Source organism: Somniosus microcephalus, unplaced genomic scaffold (genome assembly GCF_052327205.1).
Source record: "Somniosus microcephalus isolate GS21.2 unplaced genomic scaffold, FLI_Smic_1.0 unresolved_chr5, whole genome shotgun sequence".
NCBI lineage: Eukaryota > Metazoa > Chordata > Chondrichthyes > Squaliformes > Somniosidae > Somniosus > Somniosus microcephalus.
The window spans coordinates 45,105,900-45,130,706 of NW_028225183.1; the positions used below are offsets into that span (position 1 = coordinate 45,105,900).

General features: G+C 41.6%; 1 protein-coding gene across 1 annotated transcript; it reads right to left on the bottom strand.

The window, feature by feature from the left end:
- Positions 1–22,236: 22,236 nt before the first annotated feature.
- LOC147088081 (putative G protein-coupled receptor 139) lies at positions 22,237–24,251 on the bottom strand. Its single transcript, XM_085977902.1, has 2 exons — positions 24,149–24,251; positions 22,237–23,321 (listed from the first exon to the last, which is right to left on the bottom strand). Exons 1-2 carry the CDS (start codon positions 24,216–24,218, stop codon positions 22,423–22,425), a joined length of 969 nt encoding a protein of 322 aa, XP_085834028.1. The 5' UTR covers positions 24,219–24,251; the 3' UTR covers positions 22,237–22,422.
- Between the last annotated feature and the right edge of the window lie 556 nt (positions 24,252–24,807).

Sequence of the window (24,807 nt, forward strand, 5' to 3'; positions counted from 1 at the left end):
TGGAGCAATGTATAAAGAGCTTTCCTCTGTATCTAACCCGTATTGTAGCAAACTGAGGAGTGTTTGTTGGAGCAGTGTATAAAGAGCTTTAGTCTGTATCAAACTTGCATTGTACCAAATCGAGGAGTGATTGATGAAGCAGTATATAAAGAGCTTTAATCTGTTTCTAACCCAATTGCACAAAACCTAGGTTTGTTTGATGGAGCAGTGTATAAAGCGCTTTACTCTGTATCCAACCCGTATTGTTCCAAACTGAGGAATGTTTGACGGAGCAGTGTATATAGACCATTACTCTGTATCTAACCGGTATTGCACCAAACTGAGGGGTGTTTGAAGGAACAGTGAATAAAGAGCTTTGCTCTGTATCTAACCCATAATTTCCCAAACGGAGGAGCGTTTGATGGAGCAGTGTATTAAGACGTAGCTCTGTATCTAAACAGTATTGTACCTAGCCGGGGAGTGTATAATGGAGCAGTGTATAAACAGTTCACTCTGTATCAAACACTTACTGTACCAAACCGAGCAGTGTTTGATGGAGCAGTGTATAAAGAGCTTTACTCTCTATCAAACCCGAATTGTACCAAACCGTGGAGTGTTTGATGGAGCAGTGTAGAAAGTGCTTAGCTCTGTATCTAATCCGTATTGTATCAAATCGAGGACTGTTTGATGGAGCAGTGTAGAAAGAGTTTACTCTGTATTAAAGCCGTATTGTACCAAACCAAGAACTGCTTAATGGAGCAGTTTATAACGAGCTTTAATCTGTATCTAACCCGTATTTTACCAAACCGAGCAGTGTTTGATGGAGCAGTGTATAAAGAGCTTTACTCTCTATCAAACCCGAATTGTACCAAAACGTGGAGTGTTTGATGGAGCAGTGTAGAAAGTGCTTAGCTCTGTATCTAATCCGTATTGTATCAAATCGAGGACTGTTTGATGGAGCAGTGTAGAAAGAGTTTACTCTGTATTAAAGCCGTATTGTACCAAACCGAGAACTGCTTAATGGAGCAGTTTATAACGAGCTTCAATCTGTATCTAACCCGTATTTTACCAACCCGAGGAGTGTTTGATGGAGCTGTGTATAAAGCGCTTTACTCTTCATCTTATACATATTGTACAAAACCGAGGGGTGTTTGATGGAGCAGTGTTTAAAGAGCTTTACTTTGTATCTAACACGTATTGTACCAATCCGGGGAGAGATTGAGGGAGCAGTGTATAAAGCGCTTTACTCTATATCTAACCCGTACTCCACCAAACCGTGGAGTGTTTGATGGAGCAGCATATTTAGAGCTTTACTCTGTATCTAAACCTTATTGTACCAAACCGAGGAGTGTTTGATGGAGCAGTGTATAAAGAGCTTTACTCTGCATCCAACCCGTATTGTACCAAACCGAGGAGTGTTTGATGGAGCAGTGTATAAAGAGCTTTACTCTGCATCTATACCTTATTGTACCAAACCGAGGAGTATTTGATGGTGCAGCGTATAAAGCGCTTTACTCTGTATCTAACAAGTCTTCTACCAAACCAAGGATTGTTTGATGGAGCAGATTAATAAAAGCGTCACTATGTATCTAACCCGTATTTTACCAAACTGAGTTATGTTTGATGGAGCAGTTTATAAAGAGCTTTACTCTATATCTAACCCGTATTGTACCAAACCGAGGAAGGTTTGATGGAGCAGTTTATAAAGAGCTTTACTGTATATCTAACCCGTATTGTACCAAAATGAGGAATGTTTGATGGAGCAGTTTATAAGAGCTTTCCTCTATATCAAACCCTTATTGTACCAAACAGAGGAGTGTTTGATGGAGCATTGTATAAAGTGCTTTCCTCTGTATCTAATCCGTATTGTACCAAACCTTGCAGTGTTAGATGGAGCAGTGTACAAAGAGCTTTACTCTGCATTAACCCGTATTGTAACAATCCGAGGAGTGTTTAATGGAGCAGTCTATAAAGAGGTTTTACCTGTACCTAACCCGTATTGAAACAAACCGAGGAGTTTTTGATGGAGCTGTGTATAAACAGCTTTACTCAATATCTGATCTGTATTGTACAAAACTGAAGAGTGTTTAATGGGGCAGTGTATAAAGAGCTTTACTCTGTATCGAACCCGTATTGTACCAAATCGAGGAGTGTTTGATGGAGCAGTGTATAAAGAGCTTTACTCTGTATCTAACCAGTATTGTACCAAACAGAGGAGTGTTTGATGGAGCATTGTATAAAGAGGTTTACTCTGTATCTAACCGAAATTGAGCGAAACCGAGGAATGTTTGATGGAGCAGTGTATAAAGTGCTTTACTACTTCTGCATCAATCCCGTATTGTACCAAACCGAGGAGAGTTTGATGGAGCAGTGTATAAAGTGCTTTACTCCTTCTGCATCAATCCCGTATTGTACCAAACCGAGGAAAGTTTGATGGAGCAGTGTACAAAGAGCTTTACTCTGTGTCTAACCTGTATTGTACAAAACCGAGGAGTGTTTGATGGAGCAGTGTATATAGAGCTTTACTCTGTATCTAACCGGTATTGTATCAAAAACGAGAAGTGTTAGATGGAGCAGTGAATAAAGAGCTTTACTCTGTCTCAAACCCGTATTGCACCAAACCAAGGAGTGTTTCATTGAGATGCGTATAAAGAGCTTTCCTCTGTAACAATCCTGTGCTGTACCAAACCGAGGAATGTTTGATGGAGCAGTGTTAAAAGCATTTCATTCTGCATCAAACGCGTATTTTAGCAAACCGAGGAGTGTTTGATGGAGTGGTGTAAAAAGCGCTTTACTCTGCAGCAAACTCCTATTGTATCAAACTGAGGAATGTTTGATGGAGCTGTGTATAAAGAGCATTATTCTGTATCTAACCCGTATTTTTCCAAACAGTGGAGTGTTTGATGGAGCAGTCTATAAAGAGCTTTATCCTGTTTCTAACCCGTATTTTACCAACCAGAGGAGTGTTTGATGGAGCACTGTATAAAGAGCCTTACCCTGTAACTGAGCCGTATTGTGTCAAACCTAGGATTTTTTGATGGAGACATTATAAGGAGCATAACTCTATACAAACCCCACATTGCACCAAACCGTGTAGTGTTTGATGGAGCAGTGTTAAAGCCCTATACTCTGTATCAAACCAATTTTTACCAAACAGAGGTGTGTTTAATGGAACAGTATATATAGAGCTTTAATCTATATTAAACCCGTATTGCAACAATCCTAGGAGTGTTTAATGGAGCAGTGTATAAAGAGATTTAATCTGTACCTAACCCAAATTGAAACAAACCGAGGAATTATTGATGGAGCTGTGTATATAGAGCTTTACACAACATCTAATCTGTCTTGTACGAAACCGAGGAGTGTTTAATGGAGAAGTACATAAAGAGCTTTAGTTTGTATCGATCCCGTATTGTACCAAACCGAGGAGTGTTTGAGGGCGCAGTTTATAAAAGCTTTCCTCTGTATCAAACCCGTATTGTACAAAAGAGAGGAGTGCTTGATGGAGCAGAGTATAAAGAGCTTTACTCTGTATCAAACCCGTATTGTACCAAACTGATGAGTGTTTGATGGAGCAGTGTATAAAGAGCTTTACTCTGTATCTAACACGTTTTGGAACAAACCGAGGGGTGTTCAATGGAGCAGTGTATACAGTGCTTTACTCTGTATCTAACTCGTATTGTGCCAAACCGAGGAGTGTTTGATGGAGCACTGTATAAAGTGCTTTACTCTGTATCTAACCCGTATAGTACAAAACAGAGGAGTGTTTGATGGAGCACGTTATAAAGAACTTTACTCTGTATCTAACTCTAATTGTACCAAACATGCATTGTTTTATGGTGCACTGTATAAAAAGTTTTACTCTGTATCAAACCGTATTGTCCAAAACCGAGGAGTGTTTAATGGAGCAGTGTATAAAGTGCTTTACTCTGTATCTAACTCGTATTGTACCAAACCGAGGAGATTTTGATGGAGCAGTGTACAAAGAGCTTTACTCTGTACCTAATTCGTAATGTATCAAACCGAGGAATGTTTAATGGTGCTGTATTTGAAGTGCTTTACGCTTTGTCTGACCCGTTTTGTACCAATCCGAGGATTCTTTGATGGAGCAGTTTATAAAGAATATAACTCTGTATGTAACAGGTATTCTACCAAAACTGAGGATTGTTTGTTGGAGCAATTTATAAAGGATCTTACTCTGTATATAACCCGTATTGCACCTAACCAAGGAGTGTTTGATGGAACAGTTTATAAAGAGCTTTACTCTGTATCAAACCAGTATTGTACGAAACGGAGGAGTGTTTGATCGATCAGTTTATAAAGAGCTTTACTCTGTATATTACATGTATTTTACCAAACCGAGGAGTGTTTGATCGAACAGTTTATAAAGAGCTTTACTCTTTATCAGACCCGTATTGTACGAAACAGAGGAGTGCTTGAAGGGGCAGAGTATAAAGAGCTTTACTCTGTATCAACCTCGTATTGTACCAAACCGATGAGTGTTTGATGGAGCAGTGTATAAAAAGCTTTACTCTGTATCTAACCCGTTATGGACCAAACCGAGGATTGTTTGATGGAGCAGTGTATAAAAAGCTTTACGCTGTATCAAACCGGTATTGTATGATACCGAGGATCGTTTGATGGAGCATTGTATAAAGAGCTTTACTCTGTATCTAATTCGTAATGTATCAAACCGAGGAATGTTTGAAGGTGCAGTGTTTTAAGTGCTTCAGTCAGTATATAACCCGTATTGTACCAAACCGAGGTTTGTTTGATGGAGCAGTTTATAGAGAGGTTAACTCTGTATCTCACAAGTATTCTACCACACCGAGGAGTTTTTGTTGGAGCAGTTTATAAAGAACCTTTCTCTGTATATAACCTGTATTGTACCAAACCGAGGAGTGTTTGATGGAGCAGTTTATAAAGAATTTTACTCTGTATCAAACCCGTATTGTACGAAAAGGTGGAGTGTTTGATGGAGCAGTGTTTAAAGAGCTTTACTCCGTATCTAACCCGTAATGTACCAAACCGAGGAGTGTTTGATGGAGCAGTGTATAAAAAGTTTTACTCTGTATCAAACCCGTATTGTCCCAAACCGTGTAGTGTTTGATGGAGCAGTGTTAAAGCGCTATACTCTGCATCAAACCAATACTTACCAAACAGAGGAGTGTTTAATGGAACAGTATATATAGAGCTTTAATCTATATTAAACCCGTATTGTAACAATCCTAGGAGTGTTTAATGGAGCAGTGTATAAAGAGATTTAATCTGTACCTAACCCAAATTGAAACAAACCGAGGAATTTTTGATGGAGCTGTGTATAAAGAGCTTTACACAATATCTAATCTGTATTGTACGAAACCGAGGAGTGTTTAATGGAGAAGTACATAAAGAGCTTTAGTTTGTATCGAAGCCGTATTGTACCAAACCGAGGAGTGTTTGAGGGCGCAGTTTATAAAGAGCTTTCCTCTATATCAAACCCGTATTGTACAAAACAGAGGATTGCTTGATGGAGCAGAGTATAAAGAGATTTACTCTGTATCAAACCCGTATTGTACCAAACTGATGAGTGTTTGATGGAGCAGTGTATAAAGAGCTTTACTCTGTATCTAACACATTTTGGAACAAACCGAGGATTTTTTGATGGAGCAGTGTATAAAGAGCTTTACGCTGTATCTAACTCGTATTGTACCAAACCGAGGAGTGTTTGATGGAGCACTGTGTAAAGTGCTTTACTCTGTATCTAACCCGTATAGTACAAAACAGAGGAGTGTTTGATGGAGCACGTTATAAAGAACTTTACTCTCTATCTAACTCTAATTGTACCAAACATGCATTGTTTGATGGTGCACTGTATCAAATGTTTTACTCTGTATCAAACCGTATTGTCCCAAACCGAGCAGTGTTTAATGGAGCAGTATATAAAGTGCTTTACTCTGTATCTAACTCGTATTGTACCAAACCGAGGAGTTTTTAATGGAGCAGTGTATGAAGAGCTTTACTCTGTATCAAACCCGTATTGTACCAAACCGATGAGTGTTTGATGGAGCAGTGTATAAAAAGCTTTACTCTGTATCTAACCCGTTATGGACCAAACTGAGGAGTGTTTGATGGAGCAGTGTATAAAAAGCTTTATGCTGTATCAAACCCGTATTGTATGATACCGAGGATCGTTTGATGGAGCATTGTATAAAGAGCTTTACTCTGTATCTAATTCGTAATGTATCAAACCGAGGAATGTTTGAAGGTGCAGTGTTTTAAGTGCTTCAGTCAGTATCTAACCCGTATTGTACCAAACCGAGGATTGTTTGATGGAGCAGTTTTTAAAGAGGTTAACTCTGTATCTAACAAGTATTCTACGACACCGAGGAGTGTTTGTTGGAGCAGTTTATAAAGAGCCTTTCTCTGTATATAACCTGTATTGTACCAAACCGAGGAGTGTTTGATGGAGCAGTTTATAAAGAGTTTTACTCTGTATCAAACCCGTATTGTACGAAAAGGAGGAGTGTTTGATGGAGCAGTGGTTAAAGAGCTTTACTCCGTAGCTAACCCGTTTTGGACCAAACCGAGGATTGTTTGATTGAGCAGTGTATAAAATGAGTTGCTCTGTATCTAACCCGTAATGTACCAAACCGAGGAGTGTTTAATGGAGCAGTGTATAAAAAGTTTTACTCTGTATCAAACCCGTATTGTCCTAAACCGAGGAGTGTTTGATGGAGCACTGTATATAAAGCTTTACTCTGTATCTAACTCGTATTGTACCAAACATGGAGTTTTTGATGGAGCAGTGTATAAAACGTTTCAGCTGTATCAAATCCGTATTGTCCGAAACTGAGGAGTGTTTCATGGAGCAGTGTATAAAGTGCTTTACTCTGCATCTAACCTGTTTTGTACAAAACCGAGGAGTGTTTAATGGAGGAGTGTATAAAGATCTTTACTCTGTATCTAACCCGTATTGTACCAAACCGAGGAGATTTTGATGGAGCAGTGCACAAAGAGCTTTACTCTCCCTCTAACCCGTATTGTATCAAAACGAGGAGTGTTAGATTGAGCTGTGAATGTAGCGCATTACTCTGTATCAAACCCATATTGCACCAAACCGAGGAGTGCTTTATTGAGAAGTGTATAAAGAGCTTCACACTGTATCAATCCCGTGTTGTACCAAACCGAGGAGTGTTTGATGGAGCAGTGTATAAAGCGCTTCTTTCTGCATCTAAGACGTATTTTATCAAACCGAGGAGTGTTTGATGGAGCAGTGTAAAAAGCGCTATACTCTGTATCAAACTCGTATTGTACCAAATTGGGGAGTGTTTGATGGAGAAAGGTACGAAGAGCTTTATTCTGTATCTAACCCGTATTTAACCAAACAGAGGACTGTTTGATGCGGCAGTCTATAAAGAGCTTTATCCTGTATCTAACCCGTATTTTACCAAGCCGTGGAGTGTTAGATGGAGATGTATATTAAGAGCTTTATTCTGTAACTAACCCGTATTTTACCAACCAGAGAAGTGTTTGATGGAGCAGTGTATAAAGAGCCTAACTCTGTATCTAAGCCGTATTGTACCAAACCTTGGATATCTTGACGGAGCCATTATAAGGAGCTTTACCCTGTACAAACTACGTATTGTACTAAATCGAGTGTTTGATGGAGCAGTGCATAAAGAGCTATATTCTGTATCTAACCCGTTTTGGATCAAAACGAGGATTGATTGATGGAGCAGTGTATAAAGAGATTTACTCTGTATCAAACCCGTATTGTCCCACACCGAGGAGTGTTGATGGAGCAGTGTATAAAGAGCGTTTGTCTTTACCTATCCCGTATGTTACCAAAGCGAGGAGTGTTTGATGGAGCAGTGTTTAAAGAGCTTTACTCTGTATCTAACCCGTATTGCACCAAGCCGATGAATGTTTGATGGAGCATTGTATAAAGAGCTTTATTCTGTATCTAACCCGTATTTTACCAAAGAGTGGAGTGTTTGATGGAGCAGTGTATAAAATGCTTTACCCTGTATCAAACACGTCTTGTACCAAAACGAGGAGTGTTTGATGGAGCAATGTATAAAGCGCTTTACTCTGTATCAATCCCGTATTGTACCAAACTGAGGAGGCTTTGATGGAGCAGTGTATTAAGAACTTTACTCTGTATCTAACCGGTATTGTACCAAACCAAGGATTGTTAGATGGAGCAGTGTATAAAGCGATTTACTCTGTATTTAACGCTTATTGTACAAAACCAAAGAGTGTTTGATGGAACAGTGTATAAAGCGCTTTACTCTGTATCTAACCCGTATTGCACCAAACCGGGAATTGATTGACGGAGCAGTTTACAGAGAAATTTACTCTGCATCAAACCTGTATTGTACCAAATGGAGAAGTGTTTAATGGTGCTGTATATAAAGAGCTTTACTCTGTATCTAACCCGTATTGTACCAACCGAGGAGTGTTTGATGGAGCAGTTTATAAGGGGCTTTACTCTGTATCTAAACTGTATTATACAAAACAGAGTTGTGTTTGATGGAGCAGTGTATAAAGCGCTTTACTCTGTATCAATCCCGTATTGTACCAAACCGAGGAGGCTTTGATGGAGCAGTGTATAAAGAACTTTACTCTGTAAATAACCGGTATTGTACCAAACCAAGGAGTGATTGATGTAGCAGCCCATAAAGAGCTTTACTCTGTATCAAACCCGTATTGCACCAAACCAAGGAATGTTTGATGGAAAAGTGTATAATGAGCTTTACTCTGTATCAAACCCGTTTTGTACCATACCAAGACGGTTTGATGGAGCTGTGTACAAAGAGCATTACTCTGTATCAATCCCGTATTATACCAAACAGAGGTGTGTTTGATGGAGCAGTGTATAAAGCGCTTTACTCTGTATCAACCCCGTACTGTACCAAGCCGAGGTGTTCTTGATGGAGCAGTCTAAAGAGTGGTTCATTCTGCGTCTAACACGTATTTTACCAAACCGAGGACTGTTTGATGGAGCAGTGTATAAAGAGCTTTACTCTGTATCTAACACGCATTTTCCAAACCGAGGAGTGTTTGCCGTGTATAAAGAGCTTTACTCTGTACAAACCCCGTATTGTTCCAAATCGAGAAGTGTTTGAAGGAGCAGTGCAGAAACAGCTTTACTCTGTATCTAACCTGTTTTGCACTAAACCGAGGAGTGTTTGATGGAGCAGTGTATAATGAGCTTTACTCTGTATAGATCCCATGTTGAACCACACCGAGGAGTGTTTAATGGTACAGTGTATAAAGAACTTTACTCTGTATCAAACACTTATTGTACCAAAATGAAGAGTCTTTGATGGAGGAGTTTATAAAGAGCTTTACTCTGTATCTAACCCGAATTTAACCAAACCGAGGAGTGTTTGATGGAGCAGTGTATAAAGTGCTTCAATCTGTATCTAACCGGAATTGTACCAAAACGAGGTTTGTTTGCTGTAGCAGTGTATAAAGCGATTTACTCCGTATCTAACCCGTATTTACAAACCAGAGGAGTGTTTGATGGGCAGTGTTTAAAGAGCTTTACTCTGTATCTCACCCGTACTGTACGAATCCGAGGAGTGTTTGATGCGACAGTGTATAAATTGCTTTACTCTGTATCAAACCCTTATTGTACCAAACCGAGGAGGCTTTGATGGAGCAGTGTATAAAGAGCTTTACTCTGTATCTAACCTGTATTGTACCAAACCGAGGAGTGTTTGATGGAGCAGTCCATAAAGAGCTTTACTCTGTATCTAACCCGTATTGCACCAAACCGAGGAATGTTTGAAGGAGCAGTGTATAAGGAGCTTTACTCTGTATCAAACCCTTATTGTACCTTACCGACGAGTGTTTGATGGAGATGTGTGCAAAGAGTTTTACTCCTTATCAATCCCGTATTATACAAAACAGAGGTGTGTTTGATGGAGCAGTGTATAAAGCGCTTTACTCTGTATCTAACCCGTATTATACCAAACCGAGGAGGCTTTGATGGAGCAGTGTATAAAGAGCTTTACTCTGTATCTAACCTGTATTGTACCAAACCGAGGAGTGTTTGATGGAGCAGTCCATAAAGAGTTTTACTCTGTATCTAACCCGTATTGCACCAAACCGAGGAATGTTTGAAGGAGCAGTGTATAAGGAGCTTTACTCTGTATCAAACCCTTATTGTACCTTACCGACGAGTGTTTGATGGAGATGTGTGCAAAGAGTTTTACTCCTTATCAATCCCGTATTATACAAAACAGAGGTGTGTTTGATGGAGCAGTGTATAAAGCGCTTTACTCTGTATCTAACCCGTATTATACCAAACCGGGGAGTGATTGATGGAGCAGTTTATAAAGAGATTTACTCTGCATCAAACCCGTATTGTACCAAATGGAGAAGGGTTGGATGGTGCAGTGTATAAAGAGTTTGGCTCTGTATCTAACCCGTATTGTACCAAACCGAGGAGTGTTTGATGGAGCAGTCTAGAAAGAGCTTTACTCTGTATCAACCCGTATTATACAAAACAGAGGTGTGTTTGATGGAGCCGTGTATAAAGCACTTTACTCTGTATCAATTCCGTATTGTACCAAACCGAGGAGTCTGTGATGGAGCAGTGTATAAAGAGCTTTACTCTGTATCTAACCCGTATTGCACCAAACCGAGGAATGTTTGATGGAGCAGTGTATAAGGAGCTTTACTCTGCATCAAACCCATTTAGTACCATACCGAGGAGTGTTGGTGGAGCTGTGTACAAAGAGCTTTACTCTGTATCAATCCCGTATTATACCAAACAGAGGTGTGTTTGATGGAGCACTGTATAAAGTGCTTTACTCTGTATCAATCCCATATTGTATCAAGCCGAGGTGTGCTTGATGGGCAAGTCTAAAAAGTGTTTCATTCTGCGTCTAAACATGTATTTTACCAAACCGAGGAGTGTTTGGCGTGCATAAAGAGCTTTATTCTGTACAAACCCCGTATTGTTCCAAATCGAGAAGTGTTTGAATGAGCAGTGCACAAACAGATTTACCCTGTATCTATCCAGTTATGGACTAAACCGAGGAGTGTTTGATGGAGCAGTGTATAAAGAGCTTTGCTCTGTATCAAACCCTTATTGTACCAAACCGAAGACTCTTTGATGGAGCTGTGTATAAAGAGCTTTACCTTGTATCCAACCGGTATTGTACCAAAGCAAGGAGTGTTTGATGGAGCTGTCTATAAAGCGCTTTACTCTGTATCTAACCCGTATTGCACCAAACCGAGGAATGTTTGATGGAGCAGTGTATAAAGAGCTCTACGCTGCATCAAACCCGTTTTGTACCATATCGAGGAGTGTTTGATGGAGCTGCGTACAAAGAGCTTTACTCTGTATCAATCCCGTATTATACCAAACAGAGGTGTGTTTGATGGAGCAGTGTATAAAGCGCTTTACTCTGTATCAATCCCGTATTGTACTAAGCCGAGGTGTGCTTGATGGACCAGTCTAAAGAATGCTTCATTCTGCATCTAACACGTATTTTACCAAACCGAGGAGTGTTTGATGGAGCAGTGTATAATGAGCTTTATTTTGTATCAAACCCTTATTGTCCCAAACTGAAGAGGATATGATGGAGCAGTGTATAAAGAGCTTTACTCTGCATCTAACCCGTATTGTACCAAACCGAGGAGTGCTTGATGGAGCAGTGTATAAAGGGCTTCACTCTGTATCTAACCGGTATTGTAACAAACCGAGGTTTGTTTGATGTAGCAGTTTATAAAGCGATTTACTCTGTATCTAACACGTATTCTACAAAGCCGAGGAGTGTTTGATGGAAGAGTGTATACAGAGATTTTCTCTGTATCTAACCAGTATTTTACCAACCAGAGGGGAGTTTGATGGAGAAGTGTATATAGAGCTTTACTGTGTATCTAACCCATTTTGGACCAAACACAGCATTGTTTGATGGAGCAGTGTATAAAGAGCTCTACGCTGTATCAAACCCGTATTGTACCAAACCGAGGATTGTTTGATGGAGCAGTGTATAAAGCGCTTTACTCTGTATCTATCCCGTATTGTACCAAACCTAGGAGTGTTTGACGGAGCAGTATATAAAGAGATTTACTCTGTACCTAACCCGTATTGTACCAAACATGGAGTGCTTGATGGAGCAGTATGTAAAGAGCTTTACTCTGTATCAAACCCGTATTGTACCAAACCAAGGAGTGTTTGATGGAACAGTGAATCAAGAGCATTATTCTGTATCCATCCCGTATTTTACGAACCAGAGTAGTGTTTGATTGAGCAGTGCATAAAGAACTTCACAATGTATCAAACCCGTATTGTACCAAACAGACGAGTGTTTGATGGAGCAGTGTATAAAGCGCTTTTCTCTGTATTAAAAACATATTGATAAATACCGAGGTGTGTTTGATGGAACTGTGCATACAGAGCTTTACTCTGTATCAAACCCGTATTGTACCAAACCGAGGACTGTTTGATGGAGCATTGTTTAAGGAGCTTTACTCTGTATCTAACCCGTATTTTACCAACCAGAGGAGTGATTGTTGGAGAAGTGTATAAAGAGCTTTACTCTGTATCTAACCCGTATTGTACCAAACCGAGGAGTGTTTGATGGAGCCGTGTATAAAGAGCTTTAGTCTGTATCTAACGCATTTTGGACTAAAGCGAGGATTGTTTGATGGAGCAGTGTATAAAGAGCTTTGCTCTGTATCAAACCCATATTTTAAGAAACCGAGGAGTGGTTGATGGAGCAGTGTATAAAGAGCATTACTCTGTTTCTAATCGGTATTGCACCAAACCGAGGATTGTTTGATGGGGCAGTGTATATGGAGATTTACTCCGTATCTGACGCTTTTCCTACCAAACCGGGGAGTGTTTGTTGGAACAGTGTATACAAAGCTTTACTCTGGATCAACTCGTATTGTACCAAATGGAGGAGTGTTTCCTGGAGCAGTGTATAAAACACTTTGCTTTGTATCAAACCCGTATTGTACCAAACCGAGGAGTGTTTGATGGAGCAGTGCTTAAATTGCTTTACTCTGTATCTAACCCATATTGTAGAGAACGGAGGAATGTTTGATGGAGCAGTGTATAAAGCGCTTTACTCTGTATCAAACCCGTTTTTTACCAAACCGAGGAGTGTTTGATGGAGCAGTGTTTAAATTGCTTTACTCTGTATCTAACCCATATTGTAGAGAACGGAGGAATGTTTGAGGGAGCAGTGTATAAAGCGCTTTACTCTGTATCAAACCCGTTTTTTACCAAACCGAGGAGTGTTTGATGGAGCAGTGTATAAAGAGCTTTACTCTGTATCTGACCCATATTGTACCAAACCGAGGAGTGCTTGATGGAGCAGCGAATAAAATATAGTACTCTGTATCTAACGCGGTATGGACCAATCCGAGGAATGTTGGAAGGAGCAGTGTATAAAATGCTTTTCTTTGTATCTAACCCATATTGTACCAAACTGACGAGTGTTTGATGGAGCAGTGTATAAAGAGCTTTACTCTGTGCAAACCACGTATTGTACCAAACCGAGGAGATTTTGACGGAGTAGTTTAAAAAACGCTTTACTCTGTATCAAACCCATAATGTTCCAAATGGAGAAATCTTTTATGGTGCCGTGTATACAGAGTGTATGAAGTTTTACTCTGTATCTAACCCTTATTTTACCAACCGGAGGTGTGTTTGATGGAGCAGTGTATAAAAAGCTTTACTCTGTATAGAACCAGTATTGTACCAAACCAAGGATTGTTTGATGGAGCAGTGTATAAAGCGCTTTACTCTGTTCTGTCCCCTATTGTACCAAACCTAGGAGTGTTTGATGGAGCAGTGTATAAAGAGGTTTACTGTGTATCAAACCCATATTGTGCCAAACCGAGGAGTGTTTGATGGAGCAGTGTATAAAGTGCTTTAATCTGTATCAAAACCGTATTATAGCAAACCGAGGAGTGTTTGATGGAGCAGTGTATAAAGAACTTTACTCTCTAGCATACCCGTAATGTACAAAATCGTGGAGTGTTTGCTGGAGCAGTGTATAAAGAGCTTTACTTTGTATCTAATCTGTATTGTAACAAACTGAGGAGTGTTTGATGGAGCAGTGTATAACGCGCTTTACTCTGTATCTAACGCGGTATGGACCAATCCAATGAGTGTTAGATGGAGCAGTGTATAAAGAGCTTTACTCAGTATCTAACGTGGTATGGACCAATCCGAGGAGTGATTGATGGAGCAGTGTTTAAAGAGCTTTACTCTTTACAACCACGTATTGTACCAAACTGAGGAATGTTAGATGGAGCAGTTTATACAGAGCTTTACTGTGTATCAAACCCGTACTGTACCAAACCGAGGAGAGTTTGACGGAGCAGTTTGTAAACTGCTTTACTCTGTATCTAACCCGTATCGTACCAAACAAAGGAGTGTTTGATGGAGCAGTGTATAAAGCGCTTTACTCTGTATCAAACACGTATTGTACCAAGCCAAGGAGTCTTTGATGGAGCAGTGTATAAAGAGCTTTATTCTGTATCTAACACGTATTGTACCAAACCAAAGATTGCTTGATGGAGCAGTGTATAAAGAACTTTACTCTCAATCAAACCCGTATTATACCAAACCGATGAGTGTTTGATAGAGCAGTTTATAATGTGCTTTATTCTGTATCTAACTGGTATTGTACCAAACCGAGGATTGTTTAACGGAGCAGTGTATAAAGCGTTTTACTCTGTATCTAACGTCTATTGTACCAAATCAAGTAATGTTTGATGGAACAGTGTATCAAGAGCTTTACTCTGTATCAAACCCGTATTTTAGCAAATGGAGGAGTGTTTGATGGAGCAGTGTATAAAGCGCTTTACTCTGTATCTAATCTGTATTGTACCAAACCTGTGCATGTTTGATGGAGCAGTTTATAAAGAGCTTTACTCTGTACCTAAGCCGTGCTATACTTTCCCTTCGAGGTTTAAATTGGACATTTTTGCGAAAGCTTCAATTTGGCTCCAACCAGTGCTGTAACTCCCCTGGGAGTGCTTAATTTGCAGTATAGATAGAGCTGCACTCTGTATTTGAAGTATGTTTATTCTAACCACCACTGTACTTTTCCTCATACTATTTGATGTGAGTGTTTGATTGGACATTGTAGAGGACGTTTAACTCTGTATCTGACGCATGTTGCACCTGCACTGGGAATATCTCATGGGACAATGTAGAGGGAGCTTTACTCTGTATGTAACCCATGCTATGTCTGCCCTGGGAGTGTTTGATGGGAAAGTGCAGTGAGAGACTTCCTCTTTAGCTGATGCATGCTTTATCTAACACTTACCGTATCTAAACTGATGGTAGTTGATGTGAGTGTTTGATTGGAGATTGCAGAGGGCGTTCTGCTCTGTTTCTGAGCAGTGCCATTCCTGCACTGGAAATGTTCAATGAGATATTGTAGAGATAGGTTTATTTGTATCTCACCCGTGCTGTACTTGCCCTATGTGTGTTTGATGGGACAGTGAAGATGGAGGTTAACTTTGTCATTAAATCGTGCTTTACATGCCCTGGGATTGTTTGATGGGACATTGTAGAGGGAGGTTTGCTTTGTATCTAACCCGTGCTGTACCTACCTTATGTCTGTTTGATGGGACAGTGTAGAGTGTGGTTTCCTTTGTATCTAACCCGTGCTGTACCTGCCCTATTTGAGTGTGATGGGACAGTGTAGAGGGACCTTTACTCTGTATCTAACCATTGTGGTATCTGCCCTGTGTGTGTTTGATGCGACAGTGATACTCTGTGTCAAACACATACTTTATCTAAAATAAAAACAAAACATTCTGGAGAAACTCAGCAGGTCAGGCAGCATCTGTGAAGAGAGAAACAGAGTTAACGTTTCAGGTCGATGACATTTCTTCATAACTGGAATAAAGCAGGAAATGGAACAGTTGTTTGAGCAAGTGAAGATGCTGGGAAAGGGGGGAGGGGATGAAAGAACAAAAGGGAAGGTCTGTGAAAGATGGAAGGCAGAAGACATAAAGAGACATTAAGAGATATTCAAGGCGAAATGAGATGGTAATGGATCAGGTTAAGAAATAAAGGATGGCTCTAGACGAAGTGTAATTTGTGCTGTCAGTTTGAGAGACAGTTGCCATGTGGGGGAGAAGAAAAAAACACACAGACAAAAAGTGTGGCTAAAATATATATATATATATATACATATGTGTGTGTGTGTTATGGGCCGAGGATATGATCTGAAATTGTTGGACTCTATTTTGCATCCGGAAGGCTAAACATTCCTTAATCGAAAGATGAGGTGCTGTTCATCGAGATAACGCTGAGCTTCCATGGAGCAGTGCAAGAGGCCGAGGACGGTGTGCTCTGAGTTGGAGTGGAGCGGTGAAATAAAAATGACAGGCGACCAGATGCTCGGGGTCCCATTTATGGACTGAACGGAGGTGTTCCACAAAGCCGTCTTCCAATCTGCGTTTTGTTTCCCCAATGCATCTTGAGCAGCGAATACAGTGTACTTAATTGTGAGAAGTACAAGTAAATCGCTGTTGCACCTGGAAAGGGGGTTTGGGGCCGTGGACAGTGGGAAGAGGGGAAGTATAAGGGCATTTGTTGCATCTCCTGTGCTTGCATGCTAAGGTGCCGGGGAAAGGGGAAGTAGTGTTGTGGTGATGCCAGATTGGACAAGGTTTTCGAAGATGGACCTGTCCCTGCGGAATGCTGAAAGGGCAGTTGAGGGGAAGATGCGTTTGGTGGTGGGATCACGCTGGAGGGGGTGGAAATGGCGGAGGATGATCCATTGAAAGTGGAGGCTGGTGGGGCTAAAGGTGAAGACAAGGGGAACTCTGTCGTGGTTCTGGGAGGGAGGGGCTGGGGTGAAGGTAGAAATGCGGGAGATAGAAAGGACATGGTCAAGGGACATGTCAACCACGGTAGAGGGGAATCCTCAGTTGAGGAAAAAGGAAAACATATCAGACGCTTTCCTCGACTCCTCTTTCTCCATCTCTGGGGATAGGTTATTTACAAATATTCAGAAGCCCACTGACTGCCACAACTACCTGGACTACACTTCCTATCAGCCCGCATTCTATAAGGGCTATATTCCATTTTCCCAATTTGTCCGTCTTCGCCGCATCTGCTCTGACAAAGCCACCTTCCATACCACTGGTTGTGGTTGGAGTCATACCTGGCATAAAGGTAGATGGTTGTGGTGGTTGGAGATCAATTATCACAGCCCCAGGACATCCCTGCAGGAGATCCTCAGAACAGTCTCATAGGCCCCACAATGTTTAGTTACTTCATCAATGAGCTCCCCTCAATCATAAGCTCAGCATTGGGGAAGTTCGTTGATAATTACACAGTGTTCAGCTCCTTTGCCTCTCTTCAGATAATGATGCATTCCATGCCCACACGCAACAAGTCCTGGATGACATTTAGGCTTGGCCTGATAAGTGGAAGTAACTTTCGCACCACACAAGTGAGAGGCAATGACTATCTCCAACTAGAGATTTAAATTTAAATGAATTTTTTGCATCTGTGTTCACTATGGAGAAAGACGATGCAGACATAGAAATCGGGCAAGGGGGCTGTGACATACTTGAACATATTAGCATCGAGAGGGAGGAGGTGCTAGCGGTTTTAGCAGGCCAAAAAGTGGATAAATCCCCAGGCCCGGACGAGATGTATCCCAGGCTGCTGTGGGAGGCAAAGGAGGAGATTGCAGGGGCTCTGACACAAATTTTCAGAACCTCTCTGGCCACAGGGGATGTACCAGAGGACTGGAGAACAGCTAACGTAGTACCATTATTCAAGAAGGGTAGCAGGGATAAACCAGGGAATTACAGGCCAGTGAGCCTAACATCTGTGGTAGGGAAATTATTGGAAAAAATTCTGAGGGACAAAATTAGTCTCCACTTGGAGAGGCAAGGATTAATCGGGGATAGTCAGCATGGCTTTGTCAAGGGTAAATCATGTCTGACAAATCTGATTGAATTTTTCGAGGGGGTGACTAGGGGGGTGGATGAGGGAAATGCTGTGGATGTGGTTTACATGGACTTCAGTAAAGCTTTTGACAAAGTCCCGCATAGGAGACTGGTCAAGAAGGTAAGAGCCCATGGGATCCAGGGTGCCTTGGCGCGTTGGATCCTAAACTGGCTGAGTGGCAGGAGGCAGAGGGTGATGGTCGAAGGTTGCTTTTGTGACTGGAAGCCTGTGTCCAGTGGGGTACCTCAGGGATCGGTGCTGGGTCCCTTGTTGTTTGTAATCTACATAAATGATTTGGATGAGAATGTAAAAGGTATGATCAGTAAGTTCGCAGATGACACGAAAATTGGTGGGGTGGTAAATTGTGAGGAGGAAAGCCTCAGGCTACAGGACGATATAAACGGGTTGGTCAGATGGGCGGAAAAGTGGCAAATGGAATTTAACCCTGAAAAGTGCGAGGTGATGCATTTTGGACGGACAAATAAGGCAAGGGAATACACAATGAGTGGTAGGACCCTAGGAAGTACAGAGGGTCAGAGGGACCTTGGTGTACATGTACATAGATCCCTGAAGGCAGCGGAACAGGTAGATAAGGTGGTTAAAAAGGCATATGGGATAGTTGCCTTCATTAGCCGAGGCATAGAATATAAGAGCAGGGAGGTTATGATGGAACTGTACAAAACGCTGGTGAGGCCACAGCTGGAGTACTGTGTGCAGTTCTGGTCGCCTCACTATAGGAAGGATGTGATTGCTTTGGAGAGGGTGCAAAGAAGATTCACCAGGATGTTACCTGGGATGGAGCGCCTCCGCTATGAAGAGAGGCTGGACAGGCTGGGGTTGTTTTCCTTGGATCAAAGAAGGCTGAGGGGGGACCTGATTGAGGTGTACAAAATGATGAGGGGCATAGATAGGGTAGACAAAGAGGAACTTTTCCCCTTAGTGGGGGGGTCAATAACAAGGGGGCATAGATTCAGGATAAGGGGCAGGAGATTTAGAGGGGATTTGAGGAGGAACTTTTTCACCCAGAGGGTGGTTGGAATGTGGAACTCAATGCCTGAAAGGGTGGTAGAGGCAGGAACCCTCACAACATTCAAGAAGCATTTGGATGAGCACTTGAAATGCCATTGCATACAAGGCTATGGACCAAATGCTGGAAAATGGGATTAGACTGGACAGGGATGGATGGGCGGTGCAGACACGATGGGCCGAAGGGCCTCTTTCTGTGCTGTAAAACTCTATGACTCTATGACTCTATGACTCTAGATAAAGCTTAGCAAATGCCCCGTGCCATTCAACGGCATTACCATCACTGAAAACACCACCATCAATATGCTGGGGTTCAGCATTGACCAGAAACTTGATTAAGCATCAACATAGACATAGAAACATAGAAGATAGGAGCAGGAGTAGGCCATTTGGCCCTTCGAGCCTGCTCCACCATTCAATGTGATCATGGCTAATCATCCTATTTCTGTACCCTGTCCCTGCCTTTTCCCCATATCCCCTGATCCCTTCAGCCTCAAGAAACATATCCAACTCTTTCTTGAATATATTTAATGAACTGGCCTCCACCGCCCTCTGTGGCAGAGAATTCCACAGGTTCACCACTCTCTGGGTGAAGAAATTCCTCCTCATTTCAGTCCTAAATGGCTTACCCCTTATCCTTAGACTATGACCCCTGGTTCTGGACTCCCCGGCCATCAGAAACATCCTTCCTGCATCTAGTCTGTCCAGAACTGACAGAATTTTATAGGTTTCGATGAGATCCCCTCTCAATCTTCTAAACTCCAGTGAGCCCAATCGACTCAATCACTCCTCATACGTCATTCCTGCCATCTCAAAGTGTATAAACTTTGAAGTTAGAAGTAACAGTGGGAGTGCGTGAAGATAAGCCATTGCAGGATATTGTGTGGCTCAGTCTGCAGAGGTAAGAGCGGAACCAGGCGTGGGCAGTTCCAGACAGCTGGAAAATGAAGGGGAGGCCTGGACAGCCGAGTCAGAGACGGGAAGAATGAAGAGGGATAGTGCACCATGGTCACAGACACAGAGGATATAATTTGTGACTTCGATAACGGCCGCTTCAAGTGTTTTGCAAAGGAAGAAATTTGATTGGACAGATTTAGAGAGGGGATTGCGGGAAAATGGACACGAATTTGAGAGGCGACAATATGTTCACGTATTTTGACAGGAATATGATGATAGAGATGGGACGGTAAATTGCAAAATTCAGAGGGGTCATAAGTGCATTTGTCAGGAGGGCGTGATGGTGGCAGATGTGAAAGGGAGGGGACAGCAGAGAGAAACTTTCACAATGTCAGATAGCATGGGGCAGTTTAGTGGAATGGGGTTAAGGCAGCAGAAAGTGGTATTCGTGGACAACATGAGCTTACACGATCGGTAATAGTGGAACTAACGGGAATACAATAAGTGTTTACTTAAATTACAGGACAACTAAATTGAGGGGAATGCAACAAGTCTTTAATTAAAATAGAATAATGGAGATTTTAGGGGAATACAACAATTGCTTATTATTATAAGTAAATAACGGGAACTATAGGGAAACGCAGTCAATGTTTAATTAGATATAGAGAACAGGGTAATTTTGTGGAATGCAGTATTAATTTAATTAGGAATAGACTAAAGGTGAGTTTACAGGAACACAGTAACTGTTAAATTAGAGATCGAGACGAATGTAATTCAGGGGATCACAGTAACTGCTTCATTAGAAATAGAGAAGATGGATATTTAGGGGAACACAGTAACTGTATAAATAGAAACTGCGGCCCGTGGAACACAATAGCAATGTATGTAGAAGTAAGTGACAGGGAAAACAGCAACAGTTTAATAACAAAATGAGGTCAGGGGAATGTCTGGAAAACGCAGTGACTGTACTGAGTAATAGAGAATTAAGGGAACATGGAAACTGTTAAATTAGGAAGAGGGGGCAGGAGAATCACAACCACATGGGAATGAATTTGACACGGCAATGTAATGGTTAACCTATTCATGCCTTTGCTCTCTATTTTACCTGTTGATATTAAATGATGAGGTTGATTACACATCACCTTCTCACGATTGTGGTTGGGTGCAGATGAATCGCTGACTGATAGGAATAAAATCCCTGCTTGCTGCCTGACTCGTGACTTAAATACTGTTGGCCGCCTGAGTCCAGTTAAATGAAAATGTGCCAATTACACAGAACAGCCCGCAATTCACCACCACTTCATTCAGAAGCTAGATGCCCGCCGGATTGGCAGAACCCTTCTGCCCTTTCTGGCGATCCATCAAAAATCGGCGGTCTGGAGTGGTTTCTTTAGAATCTCCCCCTGAATGGTCACAATGTTTCGAGTAGTGACCAAGCTAGCAAATACATTCTTCTCATTGTTCAGCACGGGCACCGTCAGAACAATCTCCAAGAGCAAGTTATCTATTAACTATCTTATCTAAACTTTCCTCAATTTAATAACAGATAATTGGATTGTGCATTGACAACAGACTTGTATATTTTGGCGAGTGGTGCCCAGGGGATTTAAGTTAAAATGGACAGAAGCAGACGGATTCCATTAGCTGAGAGATCAAGAACCAACGACCATAGATAAAAGAAATGTCAGAGATAGTTAAGTGGGTTTTGGATAAAACTCGTTACACAGAGAGTTCTGAGACTGGGGATTTCACGGATGCAGGGATTATATCAATATTCAATATCAAATTGGTTAGTTGGTTGAACAAGAAGTGATAGAAGGGATGTTGAGTCGGGCGGGTAATCAGAGTGGAACTATTTGCTCAGGTGGAGTGTAAAAACCGACAAGGACTGGTTGGGTTCCAAAATTATGATGGCCTGTTGAGATTTGCAGTAAATATCTGTGAACAAAGATGTCTAATGTCACATTGACGAGTGAAATTCCTACTGTCTCCATCATCAGAAAATAATCAGGGGATAGGCGCCCCGTTCTAATGGCCCAGGAGACAATGGTGGCGGAGTCTGATGGGGAGACGAGCGCCTGCAACCTTCACACCGAGGTTACAGGATTACAATTAACCACCATTGTAACACTTTGTTTCTACTTTAAAGGAAACTTTAACTATTAATTAAACTGGGGCGTCTCATTCCAGTACCTGGTGTGAGGCAGTTAACGCTGACGCCCACGAGCTCTACTCCACTGCTGAAGGTCAGTCTTGACCTTTCTCTTTGAATCTTGAGCGGGAAGGGCACTGATTTATGGGGATCGATTATGTTTAAATGGGAAAGCAGCAGACATCAACCACATGGCACAAAGTGGAGGAAATATTTTGTGATATCTGTTCATGCTCACAACAACAATCCATTTCTTTATTAACAGAAAGACGGCCATTCTAAAATGGAACAGGGGCTGTAAGTTAAATCTAATTTGAACAGGAAGCTTTGGTTTATTTTTACATTGGTTTAAACAGAACAATCCATTTTCATTGCAGTAGAACTGAGCTCCAGTTTGGACAAGAAGGTAAGCTTTAATTTTACATTTTTAAACAAAATTCCGAATGAATGTCCAAGGAGATTTCAACACGTTCTTTAGCTCTTCCCTGAATTTTGTTTGAGTAATTGCATAAATGCATGTGTTTGTGCAGGAACTCAAATAATGGAGCATAAACCCGGTTTCTGTGGCAATGTAGGCAGGGGATGTAAAATCGCCTCGGTAATGCGCGGTGTTTGTCAGTTTGGTGGTTAAGTAACTTACGACAGCTGTCAGCCACAAAACAATAAAACTGCCCGAGACACTGAACAGTAAAATAATGGATTTCCTTCGGCTCTCCATCTCGGGATCGCTCGGATTCTCACTGCTGTGACCCCGGAGTCCGCTGCGGGCTCTACTGGCCACTAAAATACAACGCACTGTCAAACCATTAAACACAAATATCAATGCAAAAGGAATCCATGAAATTAAAATACTTTGTAACCAGAGGTATGCGACACCTGCAAGCGATATAAAAAAGGTCACACTGTGGCGGCAACCCCAGGGACCATTGTTAATTATACGCTCAGCTTCATAGGCAAACCAAAAGGGGATGTTCACTAAACAGATCAGGACAGAGACCGTTGTTATAACCGCGGCCGCAGTTCTCACTGTGCAATATTTTGTTTTAAAGCTCTGACAACATATCGCTACAAATCGGTCAATTGTGAAGGTGACGGTAAACCACACAGACATACATATGGTAGCGGGATTCAAACACATAATTAACTTACAAAAGGCAGTGTAGTTCAGGAATGAATATGGAAAGTGATAAGTTAAAGTTTGGTACACTATAACATGTAAGATAATGACCAGTAGATCTGCTGTTGCCATGGCCACCATGTACACAGAGATACATTTGGAAAGGCCGCAGTTTCCTCTGGAGAGAATAACGATTGTCAATAGGTTGGCTGTGAGAAAAAGGGACAAGAGGTCAGTAAGGGGGGTCAATCAGATAGATCTCACAGCTTATTGTGGGGAAATGTTCGGATCTGTCCCTGCTTAGGTTCATAGACATTGATTATTTTTTAATAAAATATGCGATCTTTGGACAATTTCTTTAAAAGAAATAAAACATTGAACACTGGCGATAGAGGGACAGAATGGCGGCTTTTTCCAGAATCTTACTGTCAGGCATCGTCAGCTATTAAATATAATTTACAAACAATTACTGGAAAGATATGAATTCAAATAATACATTCAGCTGAGGCACAAACATTGGATGTAGGTCAAAACTCTGCACTTTTTCTATTTCTAATCACCCCGAGGGAACTGCTCGGTAACAGAGCGGGAGCTGCTGGAGCAGCGAAGGTTTTTTGCAGCCGAGCGGAGGGGAGCCGCTCCCTGAGTGGCAGTTGTAGCTAAAAATGTGTTTGCCAGTCCTCAGATGGGAGTAGGTGGATGCAGTGCGAGTAATTATCAATCTAAGTAGAAAACGAACAACGGTACAGATTAACTGATTACCATGGACCACATGGAACACATTCTGTAGTGAGCTATACACTATTAGAGGGGCCTCGTCCTCCCGCAGTACAGTCAGGAATTTTGAGCTCCCGGTTCCCACGATCTTCCGACCAGAACAACACCTCAGTGGCAGCGCAGACTGATACGATTCCGGCTGATATTCACCAACTGATCCCAGTGGAGAAATGACTCTGCAACGAAGACACGCTCGGAATTTGTTACACTGACACTGAGATATTCAACAGCTATTAGGCAACAGGATACATTGACTTACCTGGAGCCCCAAAGGCTGCGAGAATAGGATAGTAAATGTTCTTTATCTGTACCATTGTTGGCTGTTCCATTGTTGTAGTATTTGCGAATTCTGTGCAGCTTCACGGCACCGAATGGAGTTGAATTAAGATCCGTAAATGCTCCTCCCTTTATACAAGAATCGCTGCCCGATTGAGAACATCAGATTACCCCATAATTGGCGTTAGTTACAGTCGCTTAACAAACAAGAGGCGATTTTCCGCTTCAGTGCGCCCAGGCCGTCACTGGGGAAATTGAAGAGCTCAGTCCATGAAAAATCGTCCATTAAAATCAATGAACGTAAAGTAATACTAAAGGTAATGTGCTTTGTGCATGCCCCACAGACCGTGAAGGAAGCAGCTCTCCCGGACTCCACATTAGGACCCTTGAGCCTCAAATTAATTCGTTGAAACCTACACACATACATTCCATAATTTAAATTTGTTATGTACTGAAATAATAAACAACAAGGACTCGGCTCTAACATTACCGACGAAGACCCTACATTAACGGAAAGAGTAATTACCATATTCTAACATTTATGATGGTGAATCTACTCTAACATTACTGGTGGTGCCTCGACTCTAGCATTACTGGTGGTGACTCAAATCTAACATTACTGGTGGTGGCCCTACTCTAACA